At 37.8% G+C, this 13,552-nt stretch overlaps 1 protein-coding gene across 1 annotated transcript in view; it reads left to right on the top strand.

Annotated features, from left to right (window-relative positions):
• The window catches only part of SPAG17 (sperm associated antigen 17), a 259,656-nt gene that overhangs the window by 105,635 nt on the left and 140,469 nt on the right, over positions 1-13,552 (top strand). The window contains exons 14-17 of the mRNA XM_069602119.1: positions 1,799-2,026; positions 2,122-2,313; positions 11,200-11,261; positions 11,829-11,942. Of these exons, the coding sequence (XP_069458220.1) occupies positions 1,799-2,026; positions 2,122-2,313; positions 11,200-11,261; positions 11,829-11,942 (596 nt within the window). The remainder of the gene's footprint in view (positions 1-1,798; positions 2,027-2,121; positions 2,314-11,199; positions 11,262-11,828; positions 11,943-13,552) is intronic.

The following is a 13,552-nucleotide window of genomic DNA, read 5'->3' as shown; positions in this document are numbered from 1 at the left end:
TCTACTCCACTCTATTTCATTGACTTCACTGTGCTTCCTTGGACAAGTCCATCACACCCCTGTCTCCCCCTCTGCACTAGCTATTTCCCTCCCCTGCCTCCATCATTCTACTCCCAGATAGTGGTATGACTCCCCCACTTCTTTCTTATTTTTGCTTTACCGGCTTTACTCTGCTCTGATATTTGTTGTTGTTTAGTCACTAAGTTGTGTCCAACTATTTTGCAACCCCAAAGAATATAGCCCACCAGGCCCCTCTGTCCATGGGATTTCCCAGGCAAGAATACTGGAGTGGGTTGCTATTCCCTTCTCCAGGGCATTTTTCCCTACCTAGGGACCAGACCTGAGTCTCCTGCATTGCAGGCAGATTCTCTACCATCTGAGCTACCTAGGAAGCCCTTGCTCTGACTTCTTTATATAAAATATAAAGTCCCTCCCCAGTCATTATTACCACTTATCCCCTCATTTGGCTTTACTCTTCTTCTTGGTTCTGATAGAGTATACAATTGCCTGTTTATTCTGTGTTCCCAACTGCTAAAATAGATACTCTGTGAAGTTAGGAGTTCATGGATGTTTGCTGCTATAGTCCTTTTATTAAAGTCATTGACAACTAGTAGGTGCCCAAAAAATGTTTGTGAAATGAATGAATGAACAAACTTAATTTTGTCACCTATGCCTTTTTCGTGTCTCTCTCCAGAATTTCCTTGTGGTTTTTTTCCAAAAGGAACCTTCCCACTACACTCTTCTCTGTTGGAGAGGAAGAATGGAGGTGACCTCTGATTCTTTGATCTGTCCCTATCATTTCACTTTCCCTCACTGAATTCCATGATTGTTTGTTAATACTACCTCCTACCTCTCTATCTTGAACTTTTAAAGTGCAGAACCAAATCTTTTCTTTCAATGTCAGGCAAAGAAAAATACATAGAGTATAAAGCCCGGAACATAGAAGACAAAAATGAGTGCATGAGTGAACATACAAATTCTATAAAATATTAAATATATAATTTAATATAGCCGCTTGAAGGCTGATAACCTTTGAAATAAAATTATGAAAAGTTCTGTACCAGTTTATTGGGTGGAAAGATGCCTTTTCTAAGCCTGAGTGAACAAAAAAAGCCTACTAAACATGACAGCCTATATTAGACACAAGTGAGTAATTTCTGTGTTAAATTACAACAGCAGCAAAAGATGCTTTTGCTTAAAATGACATTGCCTTAATGTATTAATGTGTAGTTGATTTACCATGTTGTATCAATTTCTGCTATACTGAGAAAGTGACTCAGTTAAATACATATATGCATTCTTTTTTACATTCTGTTCCATTTCAGAGTATTGAATACAGTTACCTGTACTATGCAAGATGACCTTGCTGTTTATCCATTCTATATGTAATAGTTTGCATCTACTAACCCTGAACTGCCAGCCTATCTTTCCCTCACCTTGCTCCCCTTTGGCAACCACGAGTCTATTCTCTATGAAAAAATGACAAGTTTTAAACATATTCAACCAATGCTCTGGAAAGTCGGTGTGAACCAATCTGGACACCTCATGTTCATTCATCTATGAAGCAGTTTATGGGCATTATCTTGATGTATCTTGATTGTATACGTTTCTTATTATTAGTTGCCTGTGATATTTGTTGCAGAATTGGGGTGCCCATGTGTAAAGTCAGGCCAACACGCATTATGGCGTGACTCTTTTGTCTTTCTGGTGGACTGACCAACCGCCCCCCACCCACATTGCCCCTGTACTGTATGGTAATAAAGAACATTTCTAACAGCACTGGTCTGCTTTCTTACAGAAGTCTTGAGCTGGAATGAAGTAGAACGAGCCTTCAAAGTGTTTACTTTTGAGAGCCTGAAACTCTCTAAGGTTGATGAAGATGGAAATCTAGAGCATTCTAAAATGATGTATGGGACAGATTCTGAGATGTTCAACATACCATGGGACAACCCTGCCAGATTTGCTAAACAGATAAGGCAACAGTACATCATGAAAATGAATACCCAAGAAGCCAAACAGCAAACAGGTACACTGCCTGGAGGGAGAAAAAGGCATTCTTGCATTGTATGATTGTCGATTTGTCTAGTATTGTATCTTATGGATCCTCTTTACTCTGCCTAGATGGTGGAACCAAAGACAGAATTTTATTTCTGAATCAGAATTGGTCAACACCTATGCCAGATGATGAGCTCAACAAAAAACCATCAGATTATCGCCAGCCTGGTAGTAACAAGAAATCCTTAGACTCTGATAATAGACAACCAACAGAGCAGGAGACAAACTTGAAGTCTCAGCTCCAACCTGAGACTCTGGGTGAGCAAGTGTGTGTGTGTGTGTGTGTGTGTGTGTGTGTGTGTGTGTATAGATACTGATATAGAATGTATAAACCAAAAAAATTCAAGATACATTATTTAAATGCCTCCCTATTTCAGTTGAAAAACTGGTTCATATTGTTTTGTTAATTAAACTTTGTTACTGAGTGTTATTCAGTAACTACTCATTTTTTAAAAAATTTTATTGAAGTAGAGTTGATTTACAGCGCTTTGGTATACAGCAGATTGATTCAGTCATATTTTTTTCATATTTTTTCCATTGTAGGTTATTATAAGACACTAAATATAGTTCCCTGTGCTATATAGTAGGTCCTTATTTATCTGTCTTATATGTAGTAGTGTGTATCTGTTGATCCCAAACTCCTAATTTATCCTCCTCTCCCCAAGTATTTTTTTCTACATTGGAAATCTATTTCTGTTTTGTTTTTCTCTGTCTGACTTATTTCACTTAATGTAATAATCTAGGTTCATAAATGTTATTGCAAATGACATTATTTCATACTTTGTATGGTTGAGTAATATTCTATTATGTACATTATATATATGCATATATGTGTGTTGTATATCCATTTATCTGCTGATGGACATTTAGGTTGCTTCCATGTCTTGGCTATTGTGAACAGTGCTGCTATGAACATAGGGATGAGTGTATCTCTTGAATTACAGTTTTGCCTAGATAATATGCCTAGGAGTGGGATTGCTGGATCATATGGTAACTATTCTTATTTTTATAAGGAACCTCCATACTATTCTCCATAGTGGGTTTATTTACCAATTTCCATTCTCATCAACAGTTTAGGAAGGTTCTCTTTTTCTCCACACCCACTCTCGCATTTATTATTTGTAGAGTAAGTCCTCATTGTTTCAACCCTTGTTTTTCAATGTGTCATAAGGCCTCTTAAGCCACTCTTACTACCTTTGTAAATGTAGTACAGTGACCAGGATTAAAACTTTTATCATTAGTATTTCACAGGGTTATTGTGATTCTATGCAAAAAAAATTATCCAAAATTACCCTCAATAGCAATGAACTGTGTAGTACAGAGCTTGGTACAAAATCAGTACTCAATGAACATCAGTTTACCTGAACACCCTCCTACTCAGGTAATTATTCTCATTATAGAATAAATCATAATAAATATTGTAATATTAAGAGATATATAAGCATAGAAGAATATCGGGCTATATTTTTATTGAGCTGTTTTACACACAGCTATCAGATTAATTACTTAAAATATGCTGTTACCCTGCTTATAACCTTCAATGACTCCCTCATTGTTGTTTGTTGCTATGTCAAGTCTGACTCTTTGTGACCCCATGGACTGTAGTCTGCCAGGCTCCTCTGTCCATGGGATTTCCCAGGCAAGAATACTGGAGTGTGTTCCAGGAGTGGGTTACCATTTCTTTGTCCAAACGATCTTCCCAACCCAGGGATCAAAACTGTGTCTCCTGCATTGGTAGGCAGATTCTTTACTGCTCAGCTATCAATGGCTCTCTACTACCTACAAATAGAACCCAACTTCTTGGCCTGCTTTATACACTTCTTCAACAGTACCAAATTATTTTCCTAAACCCTTTCCACTTTTTCACTTTTGTTCTCTTAGCACATGCTGTAGTCAATATAATTAGGCCCTATTTCCTTTAGGCAGCCTGCTCTTTTCTATCTCTAACTTTTCCCCACAATAACCTCCCACTAGAGTTGTCTTTTTGACTATACTGAGGTTCAAATGACATGCCCATGAAGCTTTGTTAGATGTGTTTATCTGGAAATGCCTTTCTTACCATTCCCATGCTCATAATTAATATATGCTTCCTTTATAGCATCAGTTATTTCCTACTCTGCTGTGCTGTGCTTTTCTTTGCTTAGTCATTCACTCATGTCTGACTCTTTGCAACCCCATGGACTGTAGCCCACCAGGCTCCTCTGTCCATGAGGATTCTCCAGGCAAGAATACTAGAGTAGATTGCTGTGCCCCCCTCCAGGGGGTCTTCCCAACTTAGGGGTCAAACCCAGGTCTCCCACATTGCAGGCTGATTCTTTACCAGTTGAGCCACCAGAGAAGCCCAAGAATACTGGAGGGGGTAGCCTATCCCTTCTCCAGGGGATCTTCCCAAACCGGGAATCCAAGTGGGGTCGCCTGCATTGCAGGAGGATTCTTCACCAGCTGAGCTCCCAGGGATTTCCTACTACTTATAATGGTTATTCATATGCCTATATTAAGGCCTCCTTAATACTATAGCCTCTTAGAGATCATAAGTATGTATGCTTATATTAAAAACCTTAACTGTATACTACATCATGAAACAAATTTCACAGATCAAAACTACAGAGTATGTTCTTGAACCACAAAGAAATTATGGAAAATACAGATGCAATAGGAAGAACAAATAAAATGAAAATTTTGGTCCTTTGAAAGATTTTTAAAATTGAAAATTTTTTAGTAAATGGCTGATCACAAAAAGAAGCATGAATTACTATATTAGAAATAAAATTATTTCAGGAATAAAAATCATTGGGGAAATAAAGAATCAGATTTCCCTTTGGTGCTATAGAAATTTAAAAGAGAGTAAAAGGATATAAGGGACTTCCCTGATAGCTCAGTTGGTAAAGAATCTGCAGCTTTATTTGAGTATGTCTAAAGATGATGCTATGAAAGTGCTGCACTCAATATGCCAGCAAATTTGGAATACTCAGCAGTGGCCACACGACTGGAAAAGGTCAGTTTTCATTCCAATCACAAAGAAAGGCAATGCCAAAGAATGCTCAAACTACCTCACAGTTACACTCATCTCACACGTTAGCAAAGTAATGCTCAAAATTCTCCAAGCCAGGCTTCAGCAATACGTGAACTGTGAATTTCCAGATGTTCAAGCTGGTTTTAGAAAAGGCAGAGGAACCAGAGATCAAATTGCCAACATCTGCTGGATCATGGAAAAAGCAAGAGAGTTCCAGAAAAATATCTATTTCTACTTTATTGACTATGCCAAAACCTTTGACTGTGTGGATCACAATAAACTATGGAAAATTCTGAAAGAGATGGCAATACCAGACCACCTTACCTGCCTCTTAAGAAACCTGAATGCAGATCAGGAAGCAACAGTTAGAACTGGACATGGAACAACAGACTGGTTCCAAATAGGAAAAGGAATGCATCAAGGCTGTATATTGTCACCCTGCTTATTTAACTTATATGCAGAGTACATCATGAGAAACACTGGCCTGGAAGAAGCACATGCTAGAATCAAGATTGCCGGGAGAAATATCAATCTCAGATATGCAGATGACACTACCCTTATGGCAGAAAGTGAAGAGCAACTAAAAAGCCTGTTGATGAAAGTGAAACAGAAGAGTGAAAAAGCTGGCTTAAAGCTCAACATTCAGAAAATGAAGATCATGGCCTCTGGTCCCATCACTTCATGGGAAATAGATGGGGAAACAGTGTCAGACTTTATTTCTGGGGGCTCCAAAATCACTGCACATGGTGATTGCAGCCATGAAATTAAAAGATGCTTACTCCTTGGAAGGAAAGTTATGACCAACCTAGGTAGCATATTCAAAAGCAGAGATATTACTTTGCCAACAAAGGTCAGTCTAGTCAAGGCTATGGTTTTTCCTGTGGTCATGTATGGATGTGAGAGTTGGACTGTGAAGAAAGCTGAGCGCTGAAGAATTGATGCTTTTGAACTGTGGTGTTGGAAAAGACTCCTGAGAGTCCCTTGGACTGCAAGGAGATCCAACCAGTCCATTTTAAAGATCAGTTCTGGGTGTTCTTTGGAAGGAATGATGCTAAAGCTGAAACTCCAGTACTTTGGCCACCTCATGCAAAGAGTTGACTCATTGGAAAAGACTCTGATGCTGGGAGGGATTGGGGGCAGGAGGAGAAGGGGATGACAGAAGATGAGATGGCTGGATGGCAATCACCTACTCAATGGACGTGAGTTTGAGTGAACTCCAGGAGTTAGTGATGGACAGGGAGGCCTGGCGTGCTGCAATTCACGGGATTGCAAAGAGTCAGACACAACTGAGCGACTGAACTGAACTGAAAAATGAAATGAGCAAATTACTAGAAAAGTATTCACTCAAGAAGAAATATGAAACCTGAATATCTTATAATTATTTAAATAAATTAAGTCGATTTAAAAACTTCCCAAAGAAGACATGCCAAACTCAAATAAAATCTCATTGACTAGTGATATTAAACACTCAAAAAAAAATAATAGTTCTAAACACTCAAAATATATTTCTAATCTTAACAAAAATTAATTCCAGGAAATATAGAAGGATTATTCTTTTCTCATTTTATGAAACTAGCATCAGCCTTATAATAAAACTGTCAAGGGCAGTACAACAACAACAACAAAAAATTAAAACTCAGTTATTCATGAACATATATGCCCAAATCCTGAATAAAAAATAAGCAAACTGATATAGCAATATATAAAATCATAATAATCAGGACAAGTTTTTGTAACAAGGAAAAGCATGCATTATAAAATCAATATAATTTATCAGTTAACACACTAAGAAAAATATAATCTCAGTGGATGGAGAAAAAATATAGCAATTTATAAAAACAAACTAGCAATAGACAGAAAACTTCTCTACCTTATAAAGTGTATTTTAAAACTTACTGTAAGAAACATTGTATATCAAGATGAAAAGTTGAAAGATTTCACTTGATCAGAAGGTTATCCACTATAAACTCTCATATTTAGGATCACATTGGAGATGCTAGCCAACTCAGTAAGGTAAGAAAAAGAGATAAAGCTATAAATGTTGAAGCAAAACTGTTATTTGTAAATTGTGTGTAAAAAACCCAGAACGATCCAAAAAAAGTCAGAAATTATATGAAAGTTTAGTAAAGAAATGTGATTGTGAAATAACATGAGTAAGATGTCTGAAGTGCTGGGACTTTTCTTTATCATTATTCATTATAGCAAGCATTTAAATTCTTTTCTGTATTATTTCAAAATTCTAAAAAATGGTCACCGCTATAAAAGAATAGATGTTAAGTGAGTATGGGCTAAATGATCATCTTAACTATTTTTATTTATTTAAGTGAGGGTAGAAAAGGAAGTCATCAATGAGTGGAATTAGGGAAAATCTGCTTGCCTGTTTAGTAGAGTAGATAAGTGAAGGGGACCAAGGAGTGATGGAGATAACTTTTATATAATACTGCCTGCTATATTCCAAGGACTATGCTATTTTACATATATTAACTAGTGCTTTATATTAACATCAAGCCTATGAGGAAGTTAGCATTAGCCTAATCCTGAAGATGAGGAAACAAAGACTCAGAGGGGTTTAAGTAACTTGTTCAACCACATATGAGCAGGAAGTCAGGATTCCAAAGAGGGATCCAAACCAGTGCTTCCTCCACTGTGTCTTGTGGCTTCCTCAGTTCCAAGAAATTCCTTGTGATGCATCTAGTGGTTTAACCATATCCATATTCTCTTCTTCATGGTTATACATACCCAATTTTGCTGCCTTTGGGACTTCCTAGGGCTGGTTGCTTACCTTCAGGGCTGATTCCTTACCTTTAGGGTTGGTTCTGTATCTCCCTATTCTAGATACCCTTACCTATTAGTCTAACTCACAAAAAATTAACTTGAGATATTACAGCATTAGTGAGTCCTATGGGAATATAAATGTATAATAAAGAAGTCATTTTGAGTTAATATAGAGCCAGAATAAGCCAGGAGAGAGATAAGGCCAGAGGGGTTTTTTGTTTGTTTGTTTTATTTTGCCTTTTTTTGTTTTTAAAGAAAAAACAGAGCAGTTGGTACATAGTTTTCCTCAGGCAACTTTTGCCACCTGGTGGTCAAACCACGTAAATTTGTGTTCTGAGTCCTGGTGCAAAGTAAACATTTATAGCAATTCCCTAAATCATCGTGGCTAAAAATGCTATAATGGACGGTGTATCCTAGTGGCCAAGCAATCTTGAGAGCTGAACGCATGGCCTGTGAGGGATTCTACCTGATGTAGGCTGGCCTATGTCAAGGACTTGTTACATTTGGATGGAGATGGGTAGATGAACCTTGGTGCCTCACTGGGGTTATTAACATGTAAGGTAAATTTTTGTTGTTGCTAATCTTTTGTTTGTTTGTTTTTGCATTTTTCCCCTAACTGAGTCACATTTCTGAAGCAGCCACTTTTAAATCTCTAAACAAAGCAGAAATTGTTCACGTATTTCCTGCACAGCCATCTTAGCATCAAATACATAGAAAAGCCTGTTCCTGGACTTGAAGGGCTAAATACTTGTGCTTTTCTCAACCGAACAGTAGATTTCCATCTGAGACTGGTTTTGAACTTGACGGGGCCTATTGGATATTTATGGAAAACCTGAGAGTTGATAACCATGAGGCTATAGGTTTAGATGTGCCCTTTATGCTTGTTGAGTGTTTTTTTAATAAAGTAACTGCTTTGCAGAGGGATCTTGTTATCTCTAAAGTAAAACAGATTAGGAAAGCTATTTTTCAAAGGGATGAGAATGCATCCATTTCCAGATGTGTCAAAAACTACTGAATCACACTGTCAAAGGATTATGCGGTTGAAGGAAGAAATCAGAAAGAAAGAAAAAAAAATGACTTTTACTCTACTATTAAATAGAGTTCAGATTAGTCTTAGAATGTTCTTCCCTTTGACAAAATATCTGATGCACAGTTTTTTAAAACGTATTTTCTAAACTGGAGACTTTTTTTCTATTGGATCCTTAGACACAAGAGGGAATATCAAGTCTCCCGGAAATCTGGCAGCCCATAGAATAGAATAATTTTTATTCCACAGATTGCATATCAATTGCTTCAAGGACACATGGGACATAATGGTCTATTTAGAGTTATAGTTGGCCTGAGTTTTCTCTTGAGTGTCTGTATTATATAAATATTAAACTGAATTGAATTTATAGTTTTCTTATAAATCAAAATGGAACATTCATGCTGTCACCCTCACCAGCCCAAAGTGAGATGGATCTAGTAGCAAAAATGTAAGTAGCTATGCTCCTAAAGACAAGTAAAACATTTGGCCTATCTTGCTTAGATGTAATTAGCTGGTCCCTCTAAAAGCCCAGATGTGGTTCTCTTTGCCATACAGTGAAAATTTAGATCTTGTGAAAGTGAAAGTTGCTCAGTCATGTCTGACCCTTTGCGAACCCATGGACTGTCCATGGAATTCTCCAGGCCAGAATTATGGAGTGGGTTGCCTTTCCCTTCTCCAGGGAATCTTCCCAACCCAGGGATTGAACCCAGGTCTCCTGCATTGCAGGCAGATTCTTTACCAGCTGAGCTTAGGCTTACCCCACAAATAAGCTTTTGTTGTAGGATTTCTTCCACATTTCTGCACTCTCTATTTGGCTCGATAGTTTTAATACATGATGTAGATTTCTCTCATTCAATCAAAATATATATATATATATATTTACCGAGTTCCTGGTGTGTTTTGGGTGCTCAGAGTACGGTTCGGGAAAATAGTTCTTATTCCCTAGGAATTCACATTTGAGATGGAGAGACAGACAAATATTATTAGGCGTGGATAAATGCTATGATCAAAAATCAAGCAGGATAAGAAGCAGAAGACTCTTGAGGAGGTGACAGTTGAACAGCAATATGAATGAAGGGTTTGAAACAGATGACTATCTAAAAGCAAAGCATGCCAGACAGAGAGAAAGTCAAGTTCAAAAACTTCAAGATACAACAAGCAAGCCAGTGAGTCTGCAGTGGAATGAGCCAGGGAGAGTAGAAGGAGGTGCGGTTGGAGAGTCAAGCTGGAACCATTTTATATATGACTTCCCAGGGAACAATTTGCTATTATTCGGACGGTGATAAAAAGTCATACTGGCTGCCTTTGAGCAGTAAGACAGATATGTTACAAGATTCAATGCCCCCCCCACTTTATTACTTTGGTCAGATTTGGAATATGCTATGTCCTTGATTTCTTTCTTTCTTAGAGATTCACAGTCACAAGAGTATATTACACATTCTGAAACTTTCACAGTAAAGTGTCCATTTATCCATGTGAAACTCATATGTCATGGAATTCCTCTACATAACACATTTGTTAACTTTAAGATTTACTGAAACAGGGTGATTCAGAAATCAACACCATCAGTCGGTTTCTTCCCTCTCCATTTATGGCTGTGTGCTTAGTACTCAAGGAGGTTATCACAGTCCCAGTTATCATATAAGTATACTCTTTGGTCATAGTGAGAGCTAGTGTGTCCATGATAAGGGGCCCCGTGGAATCCAGCTCCCTATTCATTTTATTCATTTAACTAACTTTTAAAAACTCTGTAAATCTGCAGATGCCCATTAAATAGGTTTTAAATTAATAAATTGTTAATGAATGGGGGAAAAGCTTACCAGGATAGTGTATGGAATTGCTTTTTCTAGTAGGAGGTGCTTTCGTCAGGTGATTCTCCTTTCCAGACATCCCTGCCCCTGTCCTAGTCTGTCACTCACAAGATACAACCCAGAAGTTTGAAAAGGCTTTGTGATAGTACCAGCATCATAACAGACAACAGTGTGTGGTGAGCAGTTGACATAGTTTAATCAGTAAATATCAGCTTATAAGATAAAAGTACATGTCAGAAGCAAGCCATACAGTCTGAAGGCAGAATATCTAATATATGATTTAGGAATGTATTATATAAGGAGCTGGGTTCTTTTCAAAGGACTTAGTATAACTTTTCTAGGTAGACACTAATTTAGAATTATTGACAAAAACACCTTTTTGGAGGCATGAAACATGCATTTCAGGAATTACCTTTTCAGCACAGAAACATAGATCACATGGCAACAAAAAGCACAGCATTGACCAAAGAGAGAACAAAGCCCAAACACAACTGGATATCGGTGTCTTTGATTTACAGAGCAGACCATGAACAATGAGATCAAAGATGAAGCGGTCACAAATGCTGATCTTCTTGAAAAGGTAGGGAATTATTGCCCTAAAAGTGTAGATGCCAGTAAGATCTGAGAAAACCATGAACTAAAAAAAGAGAGAAACTTAGCAGGAAGGGGCTAATACTAGAGGAGAGGGGTTTATTCAGATCCCCCTACCCCAGCTCGGTTCCAGCTGGAGAGAAAGGAGTTAATTTCACCAGCCGCTCAAGCAAAACTTCCAGGCTCCATGCTTCTCTCTAGACAGTGTGGCTTGGCAACGTCACGAACACCTGCTGACCATACAGCTATGTAGAACTAATGCTGTCTTGAAGTGAGTTCAGAAAACCTGCCTATAATTGCTAACAGGACTCAGAAGAGTATAACCTAACAATAAAAATATTTAGATTATGTTGCCCATAAAAAAAAAAGTCAAAGGCATACTTTTTCTGGCAGCAGTTCTCTTAAAATGTTGCCATATGGATTTATACATATGCAGATTTCCCCCAATTAGATGGAGTGCATGCTGGTTAGTTGATGGAGTCCAAGAGGGCTTCATTTGGACTTAAACAAATTAAAGCTGAAATTGTATTCCTCTGATTTTTTTTTTTTTTTTAAGAAACCAAAGAAGATGACTGTAGAAGCCGAGTTAGAGGACATAAAGAAAACCCAGCAACGCAATCTAATGGACTGGAGTTTTACTGAACATTTTAAACCAAAAGTTCTGCTTCAGGTATTAATGGGCTATGAGTCTCATCAGATTGGTCTGGGGAGGCTCAGTGTGATTTAGAACAGTTCACTTCTAGGTCACTCTCAGATCTATTTCAGATCAATATTCCCATTTACTTCAGCTATAAAGTGAGTTTATTCCCAGACTGTGTGCTATGCATGCCCAAAATAGTTTAAAATATACTTTCTTAAAGGATGTGTTTTTTTTAATGAAGTCTCTTAAGAAAAAAGATATGTGCATGACTGCTGCACATGTTTAAAAAAAAAAAACCATAGTAATAAAAGTAAGATGTTATTGGGAAGCAACCTTATATTTCCCCATGTTGCCTGTTGGCTCTCTTCAGTTTTCACAACATTTCTAAATATTTTCTGATGGAATTAACAATTCAATGTAAACTGTAATGGCTAACATTTGTTGAGCACTTACCACATGGTGCTGCTGCTAGTCAATGATTAATATGTATTACTAGGTTATTTAATCTCTTCAGTAATCCTATGAAGTAGAAACTATTTAAATAGTAGAAAACGGAGGCACCTTAACCACTAGTAACTTTTGTCCAAGGTCACACTGGAAAGGGTCTCACTGGTTGATGAATGAGAGAAGCAAGATACAAACAAACCCAAGAAATCAGACCCAGAACTTGTGCTCTTAACCACTATGCAAAATAATGAGTAATACTAAAGCAAGCTCTTTTTGTCAATTTTACATTTTATGCAAAAACTTGTACTCTTTTTTATTTTATTCTTTTAATTTAAATTTTACCTTTATTAAAATTTTACATCCACTTATTATTTAAAGCCAAAGCGTTGTGTAAAGAGTCTTGTGAAAAATACCAGGCCCCTCCCATGCCCATGGAGCTTTCCAGGTGGTTCAGTGGTAATGAATTTGCCTGCCAATGCAGGAGTCAAATCCCTGGGTCAGGAAGATCCCCTGGAGGAAAGAAATGATAACCTACTCTAGTATTCTTGCCTGGAGAATTCCATGGATAGAGAAGCCTGGCAGGTTAGTCAGTGGGGTCACAAAGAGTCAAACATGACTGAGCATGCACACTCCCATGCCATGACACAACTCCCAGAGGCAAAAGTCTTCAAGGTATTTACCTGTTTCTTTTGCTACTTAACTCGGTTATCTCTAAATAACAAGATATTGAGTTACCATCATCAACTGACTCCCTCTTAAGAAAACAGCTTGCCCACCCCCATATAACACACACTGAGACGTGCACATACACTCACTCATGCACTCCTGTACATACATGCTGCTGCTGCTAAGTCGCTTCAGTCACGTCCGGCTCTGTGCGACCCCATAGACAGCAGCTCACCAGGCTCCCCCGTCCATGGGATTTTCCAGGCAAGAGCACTGGAGTGGGGTACCATTGCCTTCTCCACCTATACATACATATACACACTCATAAACTCAAACCTTGCCATTCTCTGAAACTTGTAACCATATCATAATTTTTCATTAGATTTCAAGATTTATCATGTAAGTGCTATTCACAGCTGAAACAGCATGAAAAGGCAAAAAGATAGGACACTGAAAGATGGACTCCCCAGGTTGGTAGGTGCCCAATATGCTACTGGAGATCAGTGGAGAAATAACTCCAGAAAGAA

This window comes from Ovis canadensis, chromosome 1 (genome assembly GCF_042477335.2).
Source record: "Ovis canadensis isolate MfBH-ARS-UI-01 breed Bighorn chromosome 1, ARS-UI_OviCan_v2, whole genome shotgun sequence".
NCBI lineage: Eukaryota > Metazoa > Chordata > Mammalia > Artiodactyla > Bovidae > Ovis > Ovis canadensis.
This window is presented reverse-complemented; position numbering and strand designations above follow the sequence as displayed.